The following is a 26,957-nucleotide window of genomic DNA, read 5'->3' as shown; positions in this document are numbered from 1 at the left end:
CAAGTGTGCCTGTGTTGTAGGGAAAGATTGCTTATGTGCAGGAAGGTGGCCCTTCCTGCACATAAACAATCTGAAATGGCATTTTGAAACTTCTATGTGTGTTGCTCAATGCAGCACGAATGGAAGTTGCAAAACGTCTTTTTTAATTGATTGTTTATGTGCAGGAAGGGTCACCTTCCTTCACATGAATAGTCAATGGCATTTCGCTGTTTCTATGTGTGCTGCACAATGCAGCACACATAGAAACAGCAAAAATGAGGAGAAATGAAACATTTCTTCTCGTTGTGCCTGTTTAAGACCAGGTTTTCCCTGGTCTTCATTTTGGTGCTGACCCATATTTACGCTGCCCTTGTAAATATGGGGCAGCGTCAAACTCAAAGGGTATTTCCGGTGGAATGCCCACCGCAACACCCATTGCCCACCCCTTTCAAGTATAGCGTGAAAGGGGGCCTTATTCACAAGGCGGCGTTAAGTCATGTTAAGTAGCTTAACTCTGCCTTGTGAATACGGCGAAACCTCGATCTCCAGCAGAACGTCAGAAAAAGTGAGGTTGTGTTGGCGATAGGGGCTTGTAAATATGTCCCTTCATTTTTTCCACATAGTTGTTCTATCAGTGCAGTGCTCCGTAAGTGCAATGCTCTAACAGTACAAGTGAAATCGAATCTCCACATGAGGTCATCAGCCTTGTTAAGCCCCTTTATAACACAGGAGTGTTTATAATCATTCTGTGAATCACCAAATGAAAAATCTGATCTCTGTGGGCCCTTAATCTACTTATTTTGGTAGTTGAAACTCATCTACTGTCATTATTATTATCATTATTATAGAGATTTGTAAAGCGCATGGCTACCCAAAACGGGTTTCCCAGCGCTATGCTCCTTCTGATACCTCAAGTCATGCCTTCTCTATCACAGAACATGAAAACAGCCAGGTTTTTAGCAGTTTGCAGAAAACCAAAAGAGAGCGACATGCTCTCCTAGACGGGGTTAAGGAGTTCCACAGTTTAGGTCCAAAATAGAAAAAAGCTCAACCTCCTTGCTGAGATTTCCTTACTCTGGGGATTACAGCAAAGTATAGAGATTGCTTGAGCGCAAAGAATAACCAGGTTTATACGGTGACACCAAGGATCTGAAAAGATGGGGCCAGAATAAGAGAAACATTTATGTATGTAGCATAGTGCTTTAAAGTGCAATTGGTAGCCAGTGAAGATCTTGGAAATCGCTGGCTGTGGACGTAAATTTGGGAGGGTGCAGTGAAAGTCTTGTGGATGTGTTTTGCACTATACGAAGCCCGCTTAAGCAGGACCTTCAGAGCAGCTGGATAGAGAATATTATCATAATCCAGCCTGGAGGTAATCAGGGCCTGGATTACTGTTCTTTGGGCTGAGACAGGAAGACATCCAAGAATTTTCCTGCGGCATCTTGGTATACCAAAACAGGTGGATGCGACCTTGTTAATTTGATGACTCATAGACAACCTGACATCCAGCCAAACACCAAGGGGCATATGTACAAGCCCCTATCACCATGGGATCGTCACCTTTTGCAACGATAGGTGCTTCGCCTTATTTACAAGGCAGCGTTAAGCCACTTAACGTGGCTTAACGCTGCCTTGTAAATAAACCTCCCTTTCACGCTATGCTTAGCGTAAAAGCAGAGGGCAATGGGTGTTGCTGTGGGCGTTCCACCACAATGTGGTAAATAATTTAATTACCGGTACTTAATTTGATGCGGAAAATCTATAATAATAGCTCAGTAAAATAAGAGGCAGAATCCGTGGTATTAGAGGTTCGGAACGGGCTTTATTCCAAAATCAATTCGAATTGATGGACTCCATATTCCATCACCACGAAGGTTCAGGAAGTGAAGGACCACACTTTATTGACAGGTAATCATTTTTATACAATAGGCATTACAGTGAAACAGATACAGGAGGCGTAACAGTTGATAACAAAGATAAAAACATACATTCGTAACTAAAATGGGTGTAACTGGGCGTAACTAAAGAACGTCATTAGGTATGATGTCACAACAGGGTGGTTCCATGAAAGAATTTCGCAATGTCAGCAGAAATACTCGGCAGAGATGCGCGCGCAGCAGCATGACGTGTGATTGACGTGCAACTAGGGGGTGAAGGGGACTTGACATTTAGCTCTACATGTGGAGACAGAAGTCTGGGGGGTCAAGTCAACCTAATCCCAAATCATATCTAACATCCTATGTTTAAAGAACTATGTTATCCAAAAGGAAAGGCCTCTCGGATAAAATCTATTCTATACTGACTGTGAGTACGTGTACAAGCGTCTAAGTGTCTACACTAGATGCAAGGGCAGAAATCTTCCATAGTAACAGAGCTATGAATTACTTGCATAAAGACAGAGAAGCCGGGCCCTTTGCTCGGTAGCTGGAAGAATGTTTACTTAAACTACTAGACAGGAATGCATTGGATGGGGAGCGGAGCAGATAATCTCGAAGGTGAAATACAGTTTTTGGCAGGCAACAGGCTGGAGTCAGGCACCGTTAGCCGCGCAGGGAGTAGGACAAAGTTCATGGATACAGATGCGAGCTCAGACTGGAGCTTTCAGAGGCAGAAGGCAGGAAAAGGCTTAATGGCAGAATCAGGGCCTACTCGCCTGGACTGTAAAATGAGATAAATGAACCATATAAAGCCGGTGGCCTTTCATACTTAGGAATAGAATATCCGGCCCATTCATGGCGGATCTGAAAGAGGACATGTTGACGGTGGACGCACATGTGTTTGCGTCTTCATAACTGGAACTGGAGGGAACATACATGTACTTGTGATTTATACATGAAACCGTTGGGGTCCAAGATAGGGGACATAACTGATCATAAAAATCCATATTTCCACATTCCCTCCTTGTGCCCTACTTGCCCTTAAGAGATATCAATCTTCATCAATCCGTTGATCTGTTCATATAGCATCATTTGTTCTTCTTTTTTCTTCTGGGATGAATGAAATCTTGGTGGTGGAATACACGATGTGGCACACAGACCACAAATCGCTGGTCCACATTGTAGGCATAGGCAGCAACTGAATAGTATGAGAAAGCCAATACCTAGGAAGGATAGGACCCTCCATCCAAAGGTTGATAATACACTCCAAAACCAACCGGACCAAGTCCAGGTGCCTGGATTCTGGTGTATCTGGCTTACAATCTTATGAAGGCGAGTTATGGCTTTATATACTGATGGCGAATTTTCTGGTATGAAGATGCAACAGCTTGATCCGATGACCCTACAGGCTCCACCCCTATCGGCCAGGATGACGTCAAGGACAAGACGATTTTGAAGCACAACAATCCGCATAGCAGACTGCTCTTCTGTTAAATTGCCTAAGGCGGAAATAGTTTCGTTCACTACTGCTTCAAGGGTTCTGGTTAATCTACGTATCAGCTTACTATTGGTAACTGTACCTATATAGGGGAAGAGACCTTTATTGAAATCTGTGTATTTTTGCCATGCTGTCTCAGTGTAATCGACTATTGGGAGATCTCTCCGTTCTCTATTGTGTACTAAATGAGTATTTCTGTGATAATCAGGAGGAGCTAGGAAAACGGGTGGCAAAAGGAATCCGATGTAGCAGGTACCATCCCAATCTAGAGGCAAACGTATATATGCAGTCTGACCACATACGAAGTAGGAATGGCGAGAAGCTCTAAATGTAGACTTGCCTTGATCACTGAATTCTATTACAGTGGTGCATCTACTATGGCCCATATGTATGGAACCATTCTTTCTTACACATAATTCACCTTTAACTGGAAATACTGACATAGCGGGCAAAATTGGTGCAGCTTCGGATTCAACATTCAGGATCATGAGATTAAGCGTGAAATTCCCTAATCCATATACTTCATTTTCTAGATCAGTTCCTGTTCTTTTGGGAAGTCCCTCCTTGTTAGGGTAGCAGATTTTGAGTAAAACTAGGTTCAGGTTTCCCCATACCCAATTGTCTTGATAAGTTACTGAGTTTGAATCTAAGGAATTAATTAAACTAAACCATGCTCCACAGGAGCCATTGTGTGTGAACGGATATGGAAAGAGAGGCAGAATTCCCTTATAGTTCTGATAGGGAGGGAGTCGGCCACATATCCAACAATTTGTAGCATTGCTAGCCTGATGGGAATGATGTAACATACTAATAAAAGTGTTATTGCGCAGCGTAAATCTATAGGACAACTCATGCGGGGGTAATTCACTAAAAGAATGTTCAGCAATAACATTGTAAACATGTTTAGAAATGGGATAATATATGTGCAACAATATACTTGCAGCGATTATTAAAAGACTTAAGAAAAACAAAATTAATAACGTCACTGTGCAATGACTACGCAGTGATTTACAGTACGCATGTTGTTTCAATTGCATCTTTCGGTTTCTTTCTCTATTCAGGTCTAGGGGATACATGTCAGAGACAAATTCGACCGATTCACCTTGGAGAGGACTTAAACAATCAAATTGTCTGACTTGTTAGACCGTAGTTTTAGTTTGTATAGTTCCTTATTACTCAGTTCAATCAAAGGAAGCTTTGAGTCAATCGGTGAAGACACGCGAGGTGTATCATTTACATCAGACGGAAGTCCATGAAATTTCTTGATATGACTTGAATGTATCCAGCCTTTGCGACCTTCGATCTTCACGGCTGTCCTCGTGGTGAGCAGTACTAGTTGAGGCGATTTCCACCTAGGATCCAGCTGAGACTTCCGGTCAAAGTTCCTCACTAACACCAGGTCCCCGGGAACTACGTCATGGGGTTTCACCTCGGTGTTGTCGGGAAAGGCTGCAGCTACCTGTGAACGACAAGATTGTAGTGCAGACATCAAGGAAGCCAAGTAATCTGTCAGCATATTACAGTCAACATCAGTTATTTTGCGTGGTATAGGCGTCCCCCACATATTTGGTGGTCTGCCAAAGATCACCTCATAAGGGGATAGCCCTGTTCGAGAGTGCGCTACCATTCTCATATAAAAGAGTGCAACTGGTAAGGCTACTACCCAGTCGACACCTTTCTCTCTACATATTTTGGATAATCTAATTTTCAGAGTTTGATTATGTCGTTCCACGAGACCTGCTGCCTCGGGGTGTCGGACACAGTGAAATTTCCACTGATAGCCTAACAAAAGTGAAACGTGTTTCATTAGTTCGGATGAGAACGGCTGGCCGTTATCTGAGTAGACAACACGTGGTAAACCGTACCGTGGGAAGAATTCTCGAACCAACTGTTTGGCAGTAGTCGGGGCAGTGTAATCTGAAACCGGGTATGCCTCTGTCCAACGGGAAAGAGCACAGACAACTACAAGAACATATTTGAATCCTCGACATCGTTCCATCTGGATATAATCCATCTGGAGGACTTCAAAAGGGTGATCAGGAGGCTGAAATCCACCCTGTTCTACGGGAATGCTTTTACCTGGGTTAAACTGACAACAGATCATACAGGTACGAACTTTTTGTTTAGCTGCTGCTCGTAAATGTTTGTTGAACCAAATGTGTTGAATGCTGTCTAGCATAGCTTTTTCTCCTAGGTGCGCTGGACTATGTATTGTATTAATGATAACTTGGACCATTGAATCAGGAAGGAACCACACAGATTTTTCCTTCGTCATCCATCCTTGATCCGTTTGGATCCCTCCTAATTCAGTCCATTTCTTTATTTCATCTGGTGTAGCATGTGTCTGTATGTCAATTACGTCAAGAGCGGGATCCTTAGCCGTCATGCAATGTGTTGGTGTCGGAACTATTGTCTTTGTCATGTCGGATGTGTGAGTTTGAGCAGTCTGTTTAGCTGTTCTGTCAGCTAGATCATTGCCTTGGGAAATGATATCAGTAACTTTCGTATGAGCTTTACATTTCATAATTGATATTGCAGTGGGTAGATGTATTGCATCTAATAAGGCATGAATGAGGGGTCCGTGCTGAATGTGGGCACCGTGAGAAGTTAAATAACCTCTCTCTCGCCACAGCACGCCGAAGTCATGTACAACTCCGAATGCATAACGCGAATCAGTGTATATGTTGACTTTTTTATTTGTGGATTGAATACAGGCTTGTGTCAGAGCGACGAGCTCTGCTGCTTGAGCTGACAAGGTATTTATGCAATTTGTTTCAATGACTTCAGTGTCTGTTGTGACTGCATACGCGGCCACTAACTCTCCTGTACTTGTTCTCATACATGAACCATCTACATACAACGTCAGGTCTGGATCTGACAATGGGACGTCTGTCAAGTCTTGTCTGGGTTTCGTCGTGATAGTGATAACTTCAATACAATCATGTGCTAGTGGGTCTGTTCCATTTACTGGTAACAGTGTGGCAGGATTCAATGTACTACAACGTCTGATTTCTATGTGTGGCTGAAACAATGTTAATTCGTAACCGGTGAGTCTTGCTATAGTCAAGTGTTGTGTTTGTGTGCGGTTCAAGAGAACCTCTACTGCATGTGGTACTTGTACTGTCAATGGATGTCCTAACACTATGGCATCGCTTTGTCTGATTGCTAAAGCTGTCGCTGCCACTGATTTCAGGCACGCAGGCAGAGCCTGAGCTACGGGATCTAATGTACTAGAAAAATAAGCACATGGTTTGTGTGATCCTGCTTGTTCCTGTGTGAGTACTGACAAGGCAGTACCTTCGCGTTCTGTAACAAAGAGTGTAAACTGTTTATTGTAACATGGTGTTGCTAAAACAGGTGCTTGACATAAAGCTTTCTTTAGGCTTTCAAAAGCTTGTGTATGTTCCTGAGTCCAAGGGAGAACAGTCGGTGTGGCTGCCTCCTGTGTTGTCAACTGAATGAGTGGTTTTGCTAGAAATGCATACTGAGGGATCCACTGCCTACAGTATGAAGTGAGGCCTATGAAAGCCCGTACCTCCTTTTGTGTCTTGGGCATTGGCATGTTAGCAATTAACTGGATGCGATCTGGTGTAAGCTGCCTTCCCTCCTTGGACAGCGAGTGCCCAAGGTAAACAACTCGCTGGACACAGAATTGCAGCCTAGAAGGGGACACCTTGTGCCCCTTTTCGGCCAAAAATTGTAAAACCGTCAGTGAGGCTTTTTCACATTCAGGTTCGCTTCTAGCGGTGATCAGCAGATCATCGACATATTGAAGCAGGGCAGTGTTGACTGGCATGTGGATACTGTCAAGTTCTCGTTTCAGTGCTTGGCTATAGATGCTGGGGCTTTCTGTGAATCCTTGAGGTGCGCGTGTGAATTTAAAGCTTCGTCCATTTAAACTAAATCCGAACAAGTATTGGCTTTCCGGATCTATTGGGACGCTGAAAAAGGCATTCTTGAGATCAATTACAGTAAAGAATGTTGCTTCGGAATCAATGGCTGTCAGTAATGAAGAAATGTCTGGGACTACGGGGTATTGTGGTACAATACATTTATTTAATTCGCGCAGATCAATAACCAATCGATATACTGGCGGGGCTTTTGGATCAGTTCGTTTAAGAATCGGAATTATCGGGGAATTACATACATTGGAGTCGGTTTCCACAACCACTCCTTGGGTAATAAGCTCGTCAATGATTTGCAGTAAAGCCACTACAGCATCTGGGGGTAACTTGTATTGTCGCATTCGTGGTAGTACCACTCCTGTCTTTAGTGTGACTCGATATGGTGTAATGTTCATGCAACCAACATCTGTAGGGCCTTGTACCCATAAATGTGTGGGTAAAGTCTGCAGTCGGTGATCCATGTCTCGGGACACGTAGTGCCCTTTGAAATCACGTAAAAACAATCTTACTCCTTCCGGAGAACAACATATTATAGCTCCTAGAGCTTTCAATGTTTTTATGCCTAACAGGTTTTCTGGACATGATTTAGTAAGCAATAAATCTGTAGTTCGTGTCAAGGGACCAATCGTAAGTGGAAGAGGCTGTGATACTTCGTTAATGATAGGTTTTCCTGAAAAGCCAAGGGAAATATTCTGTGAGCCTGAGAGGGGTGCCCCTGGAACTTCACTACGTTTTATGGTTGTTCGGCTTGCCCCTGTATCAAGTAAAAATTTTCTATCTTGGCCTAATAATTCACTGTGTACATAAGGTCCTTCTTGATCTACAGGGACCTCGATAAGGGGTAAGCCGACTTCCCTCTCTAGGCTGTTTCATGAGTATCGTTGATAATCAGGATAGTCATACTGTGCGGTCTGGTACATCTGTTGTGTCGTTGTTTGTGTGGCAGCAATAGGCTGCTGTTGTGGAGCTGGCATAGACTGTTGCGGAGCTGGCATGGACTGTGCATGCTGCGGGGCTCCTTGTTGGTTCTGATCCTGTCTAAGTGGCCGTGGTCTTTCTTTTGTATTACCTATGGCGATATTATGTTTTAAAACTGGACAATCGTGTACATAATGACCTGGCTGTTTACAATAGTTGCATGTCCCTTTTACAGAACCTACTGAAACACTGGACTGTGTCATACCCTTTTTATGACCGTCAGCTGGAACTGTCTGGGAAACTAGCATTTTCATTTTCGTGTCTTTCATGCGTCTTTGTTCATGTTCTTGTTCCTTTCTAATTCTATTGTGATGGTACTGTAGCATTTGTAACATTTGTGACGGAGTGTTACCTTGCCAGGTACTCTCGAATTTCAATACTCTATTCTTAACTTGGGGCAAGGAATTTTCAACTAATTTTGTCACAAACAGATGTGGATACGATTCGCTACTTGCTTTTATTCCACTATTTATACCAAAACATTTTTCGAATCGGGCATAGAAATCACTAGTGTCCTCATCGTGCTTTTGTTTACAGGCTGAGATTGCACCCCAGTCTTCCTTTTTCGTAGTTAATAAACGTGGCAGTACCTGTACTAGTAAACCTGGTAGTGTTTTGGTCTTTTCCCCAAGCCCTGAACCTGGACCTCGAGCTTTTTCTTCATTTTCTAATGCTGTCCAATCTATCTTTTGGTCTCCCACCTCCCAATCCTTTTCCTTGAGTTTTTCGTAAATGCCCGCAGGCATTAATACCTTCAATATTGTCATAATGTCGGGATAGGTATACTCTCCCATGAGCAACATGTCTTTAACTTCACGGTGGAAACCCGCTGGGTCTTTGTCATGACTGGGTACCACTTTCTTCATTTCTAATAGTTCTATTTTAGATATGGGTGTGTATACAAACACACGTTTAAACTGATTGTCCTCACCTTTTATCGGGTGGACTTCGCGTAAGGGATTCTGTCTATCCATATAATACGTCGTTCTTTCCTTGATGGGCAGTGAGACATGTTCGGGGCATACAAAAAGAATGTACTGCTTTCTGGATTCTAGTATTTCTCTAATTAACTCAGTACCTGAACCTCTCCATTTATTCGTGAGTAATTCAGTCAATATATCAGGTAATGGACCAGGATCGGAGTGTTGGCTTTTATATAATATAAGGAGTTGTTGAATCATATAGATACCAGCTAAACGCTGTTCATCTGGGGTGAGGTTCAAAAACGTGTGCGCTAGTGTATCATCACTATATTTTCCGGGACTATCAACCCAATGAACGGCTGACCTGGCTAATTCTTGTTCGTCTATATGATTCTTTACGCCATAATTCGATGGCATCTTTCTGTGACTGTCTGGCTTTCTTTTTCCATAATTCTTCCTCTACTTTCATGATGCAATCTGCATCCCAGGTCCCAGCTGCGGGCCACCTCTGACTTTCTGGTAATTCCTTGGTGTAGTCTACCCATAAATCAAGAAATAATATGGCGTCTAGGCCATGTTTATGATACATGAAGTACCCTGGAGTGTCCCTAGGAGGAATGGGAACAGCTTCTTCGAGTACCCCTTTTCTAGTTTTGATCTGTCTTAATTTCGAAAAGAGCGGCATATTGAGAACTGATCTGATACCTAATTTTGAACACGTTTAATACACCAAAAACACAATAATGAACAGTCATTCACACCACAATATGCAGAACGTATTTAAAACATTTAACATTTAACATTTAATGAACAACAATGATGGCCATTTAGGGAACTAGTCACTAAGCATAATACTCGGCACTAACCAGGTAATTCTGAATTATATACTAGACATACTTGATATACTGCTAAACAGTACAGATACACTGCTGAAACAGTGCAGACCGGATTTGTGTACCCAAACCCGTCTTGACCGGCACAACCTATGTGCACGTCAGAACGCCTCCCCGACAATGGTACTCACCGGGTAGCTCGGAACGGAAGGCCTCGGAACTGAACTGAACTGGACTTGAACCGGACTGGACTCGACTCGAAACTTCGGAACCTCGGAAACTGGTGGGCCTCTGTATACCTCGGATCTTGCTCTCTCAGCTAGGCTCTGGTCGGGATACTTCGCACTTCTCACCGCCTCGTCTGGGTGTTGATCGCAGCCTCAGTTACCCCCGCTCGGCAGGAGGGAGATACAGGAAATCCTGTGGGTACGCGTTGTTGTCCGTCCAGCTGTGACAGGAGACCGGGCCTGCAACGCACCTCCGGCGCGTGAGATGAGAAAGTGTCCCTATTCGGGCGCCATATATGTGGTAAATAATTTAATTACCGGTACTTAATTTGATGCGGAAAATCTATAATAATAGCTCAGTAAAATAAGAGGCAGAATCCGTGGTATTAGAGGTTCGGAACGGGCTTTATTCCAAAATCAATTCGAATTGATGGACTCCATATTCCATCACCACGAAGGTTCAGGAAGTGAAGGACCACACTTTATTGACAGGTAATCATTTTTATACAATAGGCATTACAGTGAAACAGATACAGGAGGCGTAACAGTTGATAACAAAGATAAAAACATACATTCGTAACTAAAATGGGTGTAACTGGGCGTAACTAAAGAACGTCATTAGGTATGATGTCACAACAGGGTGGTTCCATGAAAGAATTTCACAATGTCAGCAGAAATACTCGGCAGAGATGCGCGCGCAGCAGCATGACGTGTGATTGACGTGCAACTAGGGGGTGAAGGGGACTTGACATTTAGCTCTACATGTGGAGACAGAAGTCTGGGGGGTCAAGTCAACCTAATCCCAAATCATATCTAACATCCTATCTAACATCCTATGTTTAAAGAACTATGTTATCCAAAAGGAAAGGCCTCTCGGATAAAATCTATTCTATACTGACTGTGAGTGCGTGTACAAGCGTCTAAGTGTCTACACTAGATGCAAGGGCAGAAATCTTCCATAGTAACAGAGCTATGAATTACTTGCATAAAGACAGAGAAGCCGGGCCCTTTGCTCGGTAGCTGGAAGAATGTTTACTTAAACTACTAGACAGGAATGCATTGGATGGGGAGCGGAGCAGATAATCTCGAAGGTGAAATACAGTTTTTGGCAGGCAACAGGCTGGAGTCAGGCACCGTTAGCCGCGCAGGGAGTAGGACAAAGTTCATGGATACAGATGCGAGCTCAGACTGGAGCTTTCAGAGGCAGAAGGCAGGAAAAGGCTTAATGGCAGAATCAGGGCCTACTCGCCTGGACTGTAAAATGGGATAAATGAACCATATAAAGCCGGTGGCCTTTCATACTTAGGAATAGAATATCCGGCCCATTCATGGCGGATCTGAAAGAGGACATGTTGACGGTGGACGCACATGTGTTTGCGTCTTCATAACTGGAACTGGAGGGAACATACATGTACTTGTGATTTATACATGAAACCGTTGGGGTCCAAGATAGGGGACATAACTGATCATAAAAATCCATATTTCCACAACAACACCCATTGATTCTGATGCTGCCTCCTACTTTTAAGGGAGGCACAAAATAGGAGGCAGCGCCAGAATTAAGACCAGGGAAAACCTGGTCTTACCCTGGCAAAACAAGGAGAAATTCTTCTTTTCTCCTCGTTTTTCCTGTATGCTGCCTTGTGCAGCACACATGAAAACAGCAAAAGACCAATGATAGTTTATGTGCAGGAAGGTCCCCCTTCCTGCACATAAACAATCATTTTTTTAAAATGCCATTTTGCCATTTTGCAACTTCTGTGTGTGCTGCCTTAAGCAGCACACATAGAAGTTACAAAATGGCATTTAAAGATTTTTTATGTACAGGAAGGGGGACCTTCCTGCACATAAACAATCTTCCCCTGCACGCAGACACCCTTGCACAATGATGCAAGGGGGTCTGTTTTGGCGCTAGGCTGCTAAGTGTAGCGCCAGCACTGGGGGAAACGCAGGGCTGCACCATATTCTTGTAAATATGGTACAGCCCTGTGTTTCTGAAGCGGCGGAGAGAGGCATTAAGCCAGAAAGGCTAACGTTTCTCTCCGCCACTTCCCTTGTACATATGCCCCCAAGATTCTTAACCACAGGTACTGGTGTGGGACCACTACCCATAGCCTCAGGCCAGAGATGAGGTCCCCAAAGGTGGGGGAGGCTGAAAACCAACAGAACCTCAGTCTTATCCCCATTCAAATTAAGGGAGTTCGCATTCATCCAAGATGAAACTTGTGTAAGGCATATGTTCGAAGCCTAAACACTCCGATTCTCATGTGATGACAGGGGGACCACAATCTGGATGTCGTCAGTGTATAAAAAGAGTATAAGACCACACATTTCCACAGTCCCTGCAAGTGGCCTTATTAAAAGACTGAAAAGGGTCAGACTGAGGGTGGAGCCCTAAGGCATGCCAGATGATAAATGGTAAGGCTTTGAGCGATGCTGATAAGTGTGTGTCTGGAAGACACAGTCCTGCAGGAAAGAACCGAGCCAGGACAAGGCCTTGCCCTGCACACCCATCTCCTCTAATCTTTGTAGAGAGTGTTATAGTTAACCATGTCAAACGCAGCACTAAGATCTAAGAAGTTCAAAGCAGCCGTACCACCATTGTCTAACTGGTGCCGTAGATATTCAGTGATGCTGAGAAGAGCCGACTCCGTGCTATGGCCTACCCTGAAGCCCGATTGCGAGGGGTGGAGCAGGCCACTTAGTTCCGTATACAACATGAGCTGCTTATTCATGTTGTTTTCCAGAACTTTGGCCAAAGTATGCAAAAGACAGATTGGACTTTAATTGGATCAGATGAAAGGGTCAAGATTCATCTTTTTTCAGCAGGGGCATGACCATTGCGTGTTTCCAAGATTTTTGGACAGTGCCTTCTGAGTATGATGCATTCAGAAGCTGAGTAAGCAGGTCCAGCAACTATGGGGCAAGCTCGCGAAACACCAAAGGTGGACAGGGGTCCAAAGGTGAGCTTGATTTGGGGCCAGTAAGAAGCAATGAGATCAGGCTGTCCAAATGTTGAAAGGAGCTCAGCAAATGAGGAAGGTCAGGATGTAACTGACTGCAGTTATACTCCAGTGTACTGGAAAAAGAAGTTTGAATGTCCTCAACTTTTTTGAGAAAAAGCTTGCTAATTTGTCGCACTGATGTTGGAAAAAGGAGGTGAATTGAGCAGTGTTTGCGGGATCTGACAACGTTTTAACCACTTGAAAAAGGGTTTTAGGGCAATTTTGATCTGAAGTTATTTTTCAGAAAATAAATTTCATTCAAACCTATTGTTGAAATGGGGTCCGGTGGCTGAGTTGCTAATAATGTAGCCAAAAGCCTTGATTTCTAGACCTGATTTCCGCAACAAACTATATTGTGTGATTTTTGGCTTGTCACTTTATGTCCCTGCAGCTCTGTATGACATGTCTAGAAACCTCTCAGCTCTAGATTAACTGCAGTGTTTTCGTTTCGACCAGTTCGAGAACTAATATTTTCTATGGCAGAATTATTTTTAGAATACTTCACTGGGAGACACAGGATATTCTTGTTATATATAGAGACATAACACTTCAATATATTATACTATTTAAAGACACATTCCCCTTACCATCTCCATTGTACATTGATTCACAGGGAGAATTTAAAATAACAAATTTACTAACAATTACTGCAGTTCCTAAAGAATTCTTGCAAACTGCACTACCTTCTGGCTTTAAGGCTGGAATACAGTAAGTGGAGATATTGCTGCATCTATATTTGTGGCCTAATGGGCTGAAGAGCCACTTACCTGCCATTATTGCAGCCAACGCCCCACACCCGGATGTTGACGATTGGTTGGCTGTGTATCAGACTGTGGTCGAGGGGGTCCACCAGGCTCATTGTGTCCTTCTTAAGGATCATCACCATGTTCTGGCCCTGAGGAGACAGAGTAGCAGCTCATATCTCATGTACTTTCTTGCAAAACAGACACATACCTTAGAATGAGTTTGAGGGTAATAGGAAATGGACCAGGTAAGCACTTCTGCCGATGAGTTATATGCAGTATTATATTATCATTGTTTTATAAACCTTTGGCAGTGTCTTTGACAGCACTTTCTCAATAAAGGATCAAATACAAAAGTTGTCTACAGCAGTAACTACTGCCCAAGGCTGACAGTGTTTCTTTCTTTCCAAAGGATCTAGAATCCTGAGGAGAGTCCTTCATGTGAGTAAGAGGAGTCCAGGGCCCAAGAGCCTACACTCCCTCCATTCTCTAGAAGGAAACACGGCTGGAGATTCACTCTCTCAAGACTATTCCATGTGCTAATAAAGGGAAGGTCTCTTTGCCCTTCGTGTTGGACTTGTTTGTGGAACCAGGGTCCCCTTAGGAAGGATTTCACTAACAAGATGCACTTTACATAGGTTTCTTTTAATAATTAATTCGTGGTCTGCTTGAAAAACCATTATGTTCTTCAGTGTTGTGAAAAGAACTAACAAGTAACAAGTATTGTTTTTTCATGGTATAAGACTAATAAATACTTATCTTGTATGTAAAAAGCGAAGGATTTTTTTGTTTTTGCAAACAATATTAGGTTATTCATAAATCTTCGATATAATTATAGAATAGATAGATTGATGTAAATATTGATTCGTTGTTGAATTATAACAATATAAACTTTTTACTATTGTTACTTTAATATCAGTACACATGTTTGCAATAACTGATTTAATCTTTAACAATATGAACTATATGATTGTGCCACATGGAGTAAGTGCCTTCTTTTATTGTTTAAGTAAGTGAGCGTTAATTTGTGGAACACAGGGTGGCAATTGCTTTTGGAACGATTGAAAATATTTTTCCTATTTTCTATTTTACAATATTTGGATTATTTGCTATAATGTAGCCTTCATTATTGGGCTCCTATTCAAAATCAAAATGAATTTTTCTTAAAGCGTGTCGAGATAAATTGATTTTTTTCAAATGAAGTAATCTAAGACAGATGGTAACAGTGGTAGGGTAGTGCACTTAGCTGCAGTAGCGGCTCCTGGAGGGAGTGCTGCGGTGAGGTGGGGGAGGGGCAGGGTGGGGGGTAGTAAACTCCGGCATACGGCCGAACGGAGGTAAGTACATAAAAAAAACGAATTACATTAAGCACGCTGCATCGCCATTTGGCGTTGCAGCGTGCCAATTGTAATTCATTTTATTTCTTTATTTATGTACTTACCTCCGTTTGGCCGCATGCTGGAGTTTACTACCCCCCCACTCTGCTCCTCCCCTTCCCCGCCTCACCGTCCCGCAGCACTCCCTCCAGGAGCCGCTACTGATTAGCTGGCACCAGGCAGTCAAGTCCCCTGGAAACCATCTTTTCAACTTTGGCTCCGAGTCACTTTGCTAAGGGGCTCCCATGAAGCTTTTCAACTGGCAGCAAGACAACAAACGTTTGCCACAAACATTGTAATTGATGCCAACAAAACTGCTTAAATTACTCCTATCACTTTATAGCACCACTGCAGTGGACTTCAAAAACTCTCTATTACCCCCAGCTCAGCCATAGGCAATGCCGTCAAGTACCCCTAAAAATGCGGCATCTGTCTCTACCTATTAAAGATATCACGCGACCAGATGAGACACCTGGCGTTTCTCACAACATTCATTCCCCTATAAAAAATGAATTATTTCACTTGCTAAGCCTTATAAAATGGAACTCTACCATAGCTTTTTCGAGATGAAATGAACTTCAGAACTTTGAAGGAAAACTCACAGCATTTTTTATCCTACTAACTCTACCGCTTAATGTCTGTGTAGCTGTGTTTTCCACCAACCTTTATTTATCCAGCCAAGAAATTAGGTTAACATATATGTGCATGTATTATTTCCAAGTGTGCCTCATGGATATTTGTCGTTTATTTGTGTGCGCATTTTACTCTCACTGTTTCCATTGTTTTTTATCTTAATGGCACTTCTACATTCTGTAAAGAAAAAAACACAACTAGTATTTTTCACATTTACTTTAAATTTTCACCAGGAAAAGGTGAAACGAATTTAAAAAAAATGTGCACCTACGTAATGGCTGTAAAACTTTTGAGATGTCTTTATACTGTGTAAGGTTACTATATTGAATAGAGATGAAATATATCATATGTGTCACAGCCAGCATTAAACCATAGACACTTATGGTTTCAGTAAAATGTTCCCATCAGGCAGCTATTATGCCAGTAACGAGGCCTTATTACCAACTGATATACTAATAATCAGTTTGTCATCATACAGAAAAAGTGACACAGCTCAGTTGCCTTAAGACCAGGCTGATTGTTAAGTGTTAGTGTCTTTTTCTAATTTTTAGGTCTGGCTTTAGGCAAGTCATTTTGATATTAAATAAAATACATGCATAATATAATGAATTAAATGGGTTTCAGCCAGCTGTCCTCATCTATTGGTCTATTGTTGTGTCATTCATATTTTGTTTCTGCCCACTACAACATACAGCACCGGGGAAGGAGATCAGCCCACTTCAGTCACTGGCTAACTTTACTTTGATTGACTGCATTTTGCTCTATCACAAGAAGCCCATCTGCACATAAGGTAGTTCAGTTCATGGTGTGTGTTTTTGTTTTTACTTTATTATTTTGGTGTTGCCTTTGTGTTTAGAGTCTGATGTGACAGCAAGCCCATTTCTAACAGCTCTTCCAAGTTGAGCATGGGGCACATTCCAGCTTTATCAGTTCCTGTCTTCCGCTAATAATGTAAATTCCCCTTTGAGTGGCCTTTGTTTATCTGACAACTTCTATTTCATTGTGTGTGAGATTGTGTCTGTTGAAACTGTTCTTCATGAAGTTGTCACTTTCTTTTTCAATGCGCACAATAAAGTGCATTTATAACTGCACTCCTTTATATAATGTTTCAATGATATTTAAAAGAGGACTACAGTTATATTTGTAAATCAATCTAAATGTCCTGCTTGTATGGCGTTCTAGATTGCTTTCAGTGCTCTCGTATGTGGCTATATTTGTAACCAAATATGTTATGTTATCGGTGTCTTTATAGCATGCTAATCACCCATGAGGGTATCACAGCACTCTGTAGCAGATGTGTGAGGCTAGCCCTGGAGGCTTACTCTAAAAGCCAGGTCTTCAGCTGCTTGCAAAAGTCAAGAAGAGAAGTGGAAGCTCTGATGTGTTGTTGGACGTCATTCCAGGCTTTAGGGGCCAGGTACGCGAAGATGTGGTCCCACGCTCTACTTTTGTGTGTGCTTTGGGTGTGTGCCAGTGAGAGATCGACAGAGCGTAGGAAGTGAATGCGACTGTTCAGGTAGGCAGACTCAGTGTTGTGGAGAACTTTGTAGGAGTGGGTAAGGAGTTTAAAGCATGCACGCTTGTGTATCGGAGTCGGTGGAGCTCTTTAAGGGGCGGTGTGATGTGTGCTTGATGTGGGAGGTTAAGGACTAGTCTGAGTGCTGCGTATTGTATTGAATGGTCTGCAGTCTTCTTGTGAGCTGGTTGATAATCCCTGTGAACTGGGTGTTTCCAAAGTTTAGTCTACTCGTGATGAGGCTTGGGTGATTGTTTTCCTGGTGTTGTCCGGTAGCCATTTAAAGATTTCCTTCAGCATCATTAGTGTGTTGAAACAGGCCAAGATCAATGTGCTGACTTGGGCGATCATGTCTAGTTTGTTGTCTATGATGATTCTTAGGCCTCTGACCTGCGAGCATGACATGGGGTTGGGTCCAAGGTCTCTGGGCCACCAGGGAGAGTCCCATGGTGAGACCTTCTTCCCAAAGACTACCACCTTGGTCTTTTCTGAGTTCAATTTGAGGCAATTGGATTTCCTCCAGGTGGCTAACTCTGTCATGCATGCGTTAAACTTGTTCCTAGTTTTGGGTGGTTTGTTTGAGAGGGACAGTATCGGTTGTGTGTCGTTGGCATAAGTCAAGATGTTTATGTTGTTAGCTCATATGATGTCAGCCAGCAGGGTCATGTAGATGTTGAAGAGCATTGGGCTGAGCGAGGAGCCCTGGGATACTCCACAAATAAGATATCGTGCTTTAGCAGCGTAGGGTGGCGTGTTGACGGTTTGGGCTCTTCCTGTGAGGAAGGAGCAGATCCATTTCAGGGAGAGTCCCTGGATGGTCGCTTCGTGGAGTCGTTGGATTAGGAGGGTATGACAGATGATGTCAAAGGTTGCTGATAGGTCTAGAAGGATGAGGGCTACAGTTTCCGCCCTGTCGAGGATCATCCAAATGTTATCCATTGCTGCCATAAGGGCGGTTTCTGTGCTTTGATTGGGTCTGAATCCTGACTGTGTGGTGTTATGAAGCTGGTGTTTGACGAGGTGATCAGAGAGGTGCCTGTTGATGACTTTTTCCAGCATTTTGACTGGGTAGGAAAGGAGGTCCGTACGTACTGCTTGTATAACTTTCTTGTGTGCTTTTAGTGCTCCTGTATGCCATGCTTCTATGGACATTTAACGATTATATTATATCTATCTATCTATCTATCTATCTATCTATCTATCTATCTATCTATCTATCTATCTATCTATCTATCTATCTATCTATCTATCTATCTATCTATCTATCTATCTATCTATCTATCTATCTATCTATCTATCTATCTATCTATCTATCGATCTATCTGTCTGTCTATCTCTCTGTCTGTCTGCCTATTAGGCCTCTCTATCTGTCTTTGCAAGCCTCTCTATTTGTAAGAAAGTTTTACCAAAATATTACAAAAAGCATTTGCAAAGGCAAGAGTCTGGCAGTCAGCGCCAGACTGATTGGCTTTTTAGGTCCCAGCCAAGACCTATTGATTTCACTAGCATCACATATATAAAATAGTTACTTACAGGGGTTTTTACTTCAGACTTCATACAATAGTCTGTTGTTGTGTCATTCACATTTTTTATCCAACCACTGCAGCATGCATGAATCTTCTGACAATGAGTCATCCCACTACAGCTACTGGCTGACTACTTTGAGTTACAGCTTCCCTTTTACAAAGAGCACATACACAAAATAGCCCCTTCTGAATGAGAGGCTACTATGGTAATGTCCGTGTTTTTTTGCAACCAAAAAATATGTTTAGCTAATGACGTTTTTAGAATGATGAGAGCCCACTGCTTTCCCAACAATAACGTTTTGCACAAACCATGACAGAACAAAACAGGAACTGCCAAAGCTTAAAAGCTGGCTGCAAATGCCAGACCTCCGGTCTTTGTCAATGTTTGTTCACCAATATATCTTGTTTTTCATCTTTTTATACGCATATTTTCAAATCAAACGCAAAACTATTTTGTTTATTTATGAATGTCCCCGTGTATACCTGGCACTACTGAACAGGTGGGGATTATACAGGATTGAACAGATCCTATTCAATACATTATAATGTCAATTGGTAATCACGTTGGATAACATAACGCACATAACATAACACAACATAACATTACATAAATTAACATAACGTAACAAGTATTCTTAATTTGTGCACCAAGAAGAAATAAAGGGGCTTATTTATGGGCCATTGCGCCTCTTTTGTGCTGCCGGTGTGCCACTTTTTGTGACGCACCGGCGGCGTAAAAAATGTGCCACGTTATGCCCTATTTACAAACTGACACAGCTAAGCAGATGCATAACTTTGTAAACCCCTGTGCCACATTATACCTGCGCCAGGTATAATGTATGCAGGGTGGGTGTTACTCCGCAAAAAGCCTCGCAGAAGTGGCACATTGAAATCCATAAGATTTTAGTGCGCCACTTCTAGGACGCTACTGCATCAATATCTTACGCCTGCCTTATGGCAGGCGTAAGACTGACCCAGGCCTTTTCACATGGTGCATGCCCCATGTGAAAGGAACATTGCTGGAATTGTGTCATGCTTCCGACACAACTCCAGCGATGCGTCAGTTTTGCGCCGACAGATACGTCAGTTATACTGACGTATCTGTCATTCCTTGTGACATGATGCGTCATACAGTAAATATGATGCATCAATGGTGTCGCAAGGAGGGCGCACTGATAAGTGCTGCATTGCTGCTTTGTCGCAGCAATGCGACACTTCTCATAAATAAGACCCAAAATGTTTAGCCCTAAATACATTTATTGGTAAGATCACAAAACTGCATTGCATCTCTCTTCCCACTTAGATGTTGCATACACCAGGCTGCACTCCTCGCTCTTTGGGGAAAAAATATATGGTTCCTAAAAATGTTACAGCAAAAAACTTGTAAGTGGAAAGAGCTATTTTTAAATATTTGTCATTAAATATACATGAACTTCACAGTGAATCTCTGTGGGACACAACAGTGAAAAGCATAGTTTGGTCTGGGTGCTGAGCTTTTGACCGTGAAATAAAGAGATTTTACTCCTCTTCTCTCCCAGAAAAGCACGGTGAAGGAACAGACATCGATTCACTAAGAGCCCTGGGAGAGCAGAATTAATATCCCACACAATTTGACCTCCTGTGGTATCACAGGATGATGCCTCGACCCATGATTAGCCATCACAGCTTTTTGTTTGCTGCTGACGGGCTCCATTGATGGCAAGACTCGAAGTAAATACCCAAAAGTAAACAGGGCTCCTAGAATAATGCTTTTCATTCCTGTTGCTGATGTCATCACCGCGGAGACCAGAGATAGCATGGGCAGTGCAAGAGTTACCACAGATCAAGCCAGTGGCGTAACGAATGTTTAAGGGGCCCCCTGCAATGTACACAGAGGGGCCGACACTCCGCATTTTTCCGGAGACCTCAGACCGTAGTTCTGTTCTGAGGGGGCCCCCTGCAGGTGGGCCCGCCCCCGCACCGCGGGGGATGCGGGGGCCTGTGTTACGCCCCTGGATCAAGCAAGAGGTAGCACCTGCTATGGTAGCCCACCCCTCATTCACTCCAATAATGAGCCAGGTGGAGACAGTGGCTCAAAAGGAAAAATAAAATGATAACTTAACGTTAATATCATTGTATTTTTCCTATTGAAGTTAGTGGCGGGGTGGGGCAGGGCTGGCCAGAGCAGGGGGAGGAGTGGTTTGCACTCCCTAAGTGCTCATGACTGTTTGGCCGGCCCTCTTGACTAAGCAGTCATGCGCACTTTGCATATTCCCCACCAGGCTTCATTACACAGCCTGGTGAGGAACATGCACAGGCTCCCGCTCCCCATCTGATTGTCAAACCACGGCGCTCAGACCAATCACAATAGCGTTGTGATTGGCTCAGGCTGAGACAGGAAGGACATTGAGAAGCCAGGACAGGAAGAAGGAAGAGGACGGGGACGGAGGAGAGGCAGCAGCCGGCCGTTTCAGGTGAGTGCTTTCTTTTTTTCATTCACACCCCAATCCCCCACCCCACTGCCCCGTCCGGTACCAGCCGCTACTGGGTGAAGCAGATTTACTGTATGGAATTCCATTGCACCTGGTTACGGCTGGCTCATGCTCCTGTACTTGGTCTTCCCTGGTTCAGGAACATGATCTGGTTAAATCACATGAGGCTTTGGCTGCAGCCTGGCAAGGTTTTTCTCTGGCTCCCCCTCCCAAAACTATTCATCCCTTTCCCTCCCGCTAGCCTCTCAGCCCCCTCCACCCTGCAGGGAAGCCACTAATCTCATTAAAAATCTGCTCCAGGCAGTTGGTAAATGGGCAGGTGGTATATGGGAGTGTTTGACCCCTCGAACAGCGAATAACCTGATATTCTGCATGGTATTCCCGATTCTTAAGATGGGGGATTCCATGTGGAGACACAACCCGGTAACTGTAATTCCGGCCGCTGGGGATCCCTGCATGGAATTCTGCCTAACTTAGAATCAGGGCATTTGTCGTCCATGTCAGTGACTGCCATAATGCAGTGTGTGCTCTGAACAAAAACAAAATAAAATAAATAATGAGGGAATGGATGGAATCTTTTCTGGTTGAAGACGCATACTCACCTCTCTCAGATCGCTGCCCTCGCCTTTACTGTGTGTCAGCTGCTGGATGCAGTTGTTTACAGTGATGCCACTTTTTCCTGGAGCCAGGTCTTCCTCGGGTATCTCCACCCACCCCAGTGAGCGCACTGCAAAACACTGAAAGAACAGACATAATGGGAAACAGTTGCTTACAGCAGGCTTCATTAAATCATTCATGAAAACAGGGCCAAATAAACCAAGAGCCATTTGCAAACCAGGAAGTGCAGTTTGCACACCTACTGGTGTGCACATGGGGATACAATTTGAGATGTGACCTATGTATTAAAAGGATGCATTGCAAGATGACCACCCAAAATGAATATTGCCTGGGCAGGTTGCTATTTACGATCCTTTGCGAATGGCTGCAAATGGAGGGATGTTAGCCTTCAAGGGGCAGCAGCCCACCTGCTGGCCAAGACCACTGCCTGTTTCTCCCTGAGGCTTCCCAACATGATTCCCAAGTCTTCCCATGGAATCTCTACCCAGCTGCTGACTACAAAAAGTGAGCGAAAACAGAGAGGGGCACAGGAACCAAATGCAGGTGCATGCGGCTGTATCCCATATACAAAGAAAGAATTTGGCACTACTTTTTAAGGCAATGGATTACAATCAACTTTGGGAAGTGATATTTGTCAAATACATCCCTAAGGCAATGAGTGGACTATGTTTTCTTTCCGGCACAATATGGGTGCTCAGGCAGGCAGAGGCCTTGGTTGCATCCCATCGGTAAACAGACATAATATCGAGAAAAAAATATCGACTGGACATAATATTGAGTTTTTAATATAGAATGGACAGAATATTGAATTGCCAAAATATAGTGGTGAAGAATATCGAAAAGCAGGCAAGAAATATCGATTTAAATAATATAGAAGTAAGTAATATCGACAGTCATAATATAGTTGTTAAAAATATCGAATTTTTTAATAGTGTTTTAAGTGTTAGTATATGTGTTAAAAGTATGTATTAATTTTGGAATGTATGTTTGAATATTTTTAAAGTAATGAATTTTATGTTATTTAATGTTTGTGTAATTTAATTCCGTAGCGGGTTGTGGGTTTATAGGGGATTAGGGTGGGAAGTAATTTATTTATAGTACATTAAATAATAATTTTTAGGAATTATTAATTATTTTTAATTTAATTTTGCGTTTAACTTCTGTAGCGGGTTGTGCGTTTATAGGGGAATAGGGTGGGAAGTAATTTAATTGTTATTAGGTAATTATTAATTGGTATTGAAAATTAATTGGTTGTTGATTCATTATTAATTGGTAAATAATTTGTATTAATTGGTAATTAATTTGTATTAATTGTTTAATTGATAATTATGTTAATTGTTTTAATTTATTATTTGTAGCGGGTTGTGGGTTTATAGGGGAATATGGTGGGAAGTAATTTAATTGAAAATAATTCATTATTGAAATAATTTTTGTATATTGATAATTAATTTATTATTAATTAATTATTAATTGGTATTTGTATTTATTAATTTTTGGTATTGAAAATTAATTGGTTGTTAATTAATTATTAATAGGTAATTAATTTAAAAAATATTGGTATTTATAATTAATTAATTATTATATATTGTGCGATTGGTAATTAATTGTAATACTTTTTTTGGTATTAATAATTGATTTATTTTTAATAAAATATTAAATTATTATTTTCCCTACTATTGCACTCACTGGAGTGGGAATAGTAAATTTTACCCCTACGCTATCCAACGCTTTCCCTACTATTGCACTCACTGGAGTGGGAATAATAATTTTTACCCCTACGCTATCCAACGCTTTCCCTACTGTTGCACTCTTTGGAGTGGGAATAGTGATTTTTACCCCTATGCTATCCAACGCTTTCCCTACAGTTGCACACACTGGAGTGGGAATAGTAAGTTTTACCCTCCCGCTATCCAACGCTTTCCCTACTGTTGCACTCTCTGGAGTGGGAATAGTAATTTTTACCCCTACTCTATCCAATGCTTTCCCTACTGTTGCACTCTTTGGAGTGGGAATAGTAATTTTTACCCCTACGCTATCCAACGTTTTCCCTACTGTTGCACTCACTGGAGTGGGAATAGTAAACTTTACCCCTACGCTATCCAACGCTTTCCCTACTATTGCACTCACTGGAGTGGGAATAATAATTTGTACCCCTACGCTATCCAACGCCTTCCCTACTGTTGCACTCTTTGGAGTGGCAATAGTAATTTTTACCCCTATGCTATCCAACGCTTTCCCTACAGTTGCACTCACTGGAGTGGGAATAGTAAGTTTTACCCTCCCGCTATCCAACGCTTTCCCTACTGTTGCACTCTCTGGAGTTGGAATAGTAATTTTTACCCCTACGCTATCCAACTCTTTCCCTACTGTTGCACTCTTTGGAGTGGGAATAGTAATTTTTACCCCTATGGCATCTGATGTTTTCCCTACTGTTGCATTCACTGGAGTGGGAATAGTAAATTGTACCCTCCCGCTATCCAACGCTTTCCCTACTGTTGCAGTCTCTGGAGTGGGAATAGTAATTTTTACCCCTACGCTATCCAATGCTTTCCCTATTATTGCACTCTCTGGAGTGGGAATAGTAATTTTTTACCCTCCCGCTATCCAACGCTTTCCCTACTGTTGCACTCTCTGGAGTGGGAATAGTAATTTTTACCCTCCCCTAATCCAACGCTTTCCATACTATTGCACCTACTGAAGTGGTAATAGTAAATTTTACCCGCCCGCTAACCTACGCAAAAAATATTGAATATTTTTCATTAATATTACGTTAATATATGTATTAATTTTTTTTTAACTTACAGTAATTATTTATTAATTTTAAAGTTATTTAAGTATTTTTAAGTATGTTTTATTTAATTATATGTATTATTTCATTAATTTTACATTACTTTTAAGACATTTAAAAAATTCGATATTTTGACCAACTATAATTTTTACAATGATATTTTGGATTCTATATTTTTGTACTTACCTGTTTGGAGATAGGGATTCGATATTTACATGACCTTTATCCCACATATTTTTACTCATCTTAGCCTTGAAATTATCTAATTAGCAGGAAATATTTAGCAACACCCTTACCCTGGAGCCTGGATCAGTGGTGCCCTGAGAAACATCCTCATCAGGCCAGGAGAGAGAACTTCTGCAACAGAGAGAGATGAATGATGTCAGCAATGCTACGGCGAGTTACCCATCAGCATCACACAGTAAGATTCTAACTACTGTGTGACTCATATATCTATAAGGCAACACATTTATACATACACTGGACAGTTGGTGATATTAACTCTACAGTAAGGGTTCAGATGGTTACTACGTAGGAAACACATTATTTTGATTGCTACTTTGACCCTCTATTGGTCATCTGCACACAACTTTACAAAAAGCACTTATACTATAAGATTTATTCTAGTAAGCTCTGTGCATATTGGTTAAGAGAGACAAATTTAAAAGGGTAACCCAAAAAAATGCTTCTTACTATGGTATAATTTTGCCAAAAGACAGTAGTAAAAAAGTCAGACAAACAGGGAACAAGCGTTGTATGAATTATGCGTGATTATAGAGCTATTGTTAATGCTACATGGTGTAAATCATTACTGCGTTTTACAAAAATCCAAATTGAAACTGCAAATAAAAAATTAAAGATATCTGACAGTTTGGTTTGTAAATCAAATGTTATGTTATGTTAAGTGGATTTGTGCAGGTATGCTGGTCCACCGTTGTGAAATGCCTTGTATCCATGCATGAGGAGTTTGAATTGGCTGTCATCTATGGGGAGCCAGGGAAACTCTCTGACGTGTGGTGAGATGTGGGTGCTATGAAGGACGTTGAGGATGAGTCTTGCTGCAGTGTTCTGGATGGTCTGTAGTCTCTGTAGGAGCTGTTTGGTATGGAGTACTTTGCCATAGCAAAGTCTGCTTGTGATGTGATGTGATGTGTGACGGTATGTTTGGTGTTCTGGGGCAGCCATTTGAAGATCTTGCATTGTATTCGTAGGATGTGGAAGTAGGAGGAGCTAACGGTGTTCACTTGAGCTGTCATGATGAGTTTATCATCCAGGAGGATTCCCAATTTCAGGCTTGGTTAGTGGGTTTTGGTGTGGGTCCTAGCTCTGACGGCCACCAGGTAAAATCTCAGGAGGACTTCTTGTTACCTCAAGACCAGCACTACCGTCTTGTTGGAGTTGAACTTCAGGCAGTTGGTTCTCATTCATTCTGCTACCTTGATCATGCAGTTAGTCAAGTTGGTTCTAGTGATGGGTGTCTTGGGAGTTGGATTTGATGGGTATGCCTTGGGATCTCATGATGTTAGCAAGCAGCGTCATGTAGATGTTGAACAGGGTGCAACTAAGGGATGAGCCCTGAGGGACTTCGCAGATCAGGTTCTTCCATTCTGATGTATAGGGTGGGAGTCTAACACTCTGGAGCTGATTACGATATCTGTGGGTCCCACCGACATCTGCCCCTGCGGTCCGCACTGCGGTGTGTCAGAAAGACAGCATAATCCCTTAGTGACGGCGGCTCTGCCATTGGAAATATAATGTCGGTTTCCGAGAGCCATTCCATGTCGGCCTTTATGACATGGAAAGGCTGTCAGAAAGTGACATTGGGGGCCTCTAGCAGGGTCCCCCTACCCCCGGCCCTCTGCTTAGAGGCCTGGGGGGGCACCTGGGGAGCACCCCTTAACATCGCTGCACCGTGTGTCAGGCACCACATGGTTCCTGCCACACAGTGCAGGGATGTTTAAAAACATCTATTTTACAATGGAAGCTAGTGCTGTAGGCCTATTATGACTGCTGCACAAGCTTCCTTTGTGTAACAGATGGTTCCGACCACCCTATGGGCAG

At 42.5% G+C, this 26,957-nt stretch overlaps 1 protein-coding gene across 2 annotated transcripts in view; it reads right to left on the bottom strand.

Moving 5' to 3' along the window:
* APBB3 (amyloid beta precursor protein binding family B member 3) overlaps positions 1 to 26,957 on the bottom strand; it is a 293,244-nt gene that overhangs the window by 98,214 nt on the left and 168,073 nt on the right. For both annotated transcript variants that reach the window (XM_085617816.1, XM_085617817.1), the window contains exons 5-7: positions 25,193 to 25,253; positions 22,093 to 22,227; positions 13,993 to 14,120 (exon numbers count right to left, since the gene is read on the bottom strand). In XM_085617816.1, coding sequence (XP_085473942.1) covers positions 13,993 to 14,120; positions 22,093 to 22,227; positions 25,193 to 25,253 — 324 coding nt within the window. The remainder of the gene's footprint in view (positions 1 to 13,992; positions 14,121 to 22,092; positions 22,228 to 25,192; positions 25,254 to 26,957) is intronic.

The sequence above is a fragment of the Triturus cristatus genome, chromosome 7 (assembly GCF_964204655.1).
Source record: "Triturus cristatus chromosome 7, aTriCri1.1, whole genome shotgun sequence".
In the NCBI taxonomy this organism is placed as follows: Eukaryota; Metazoa; Chordata; class Amphibia; order Caudata; family Salamandridae; genus Triturus; species Triturus cristatus.
This window is presented reverse-complemented; position numbering and strand designations above follow the sequence as displayed.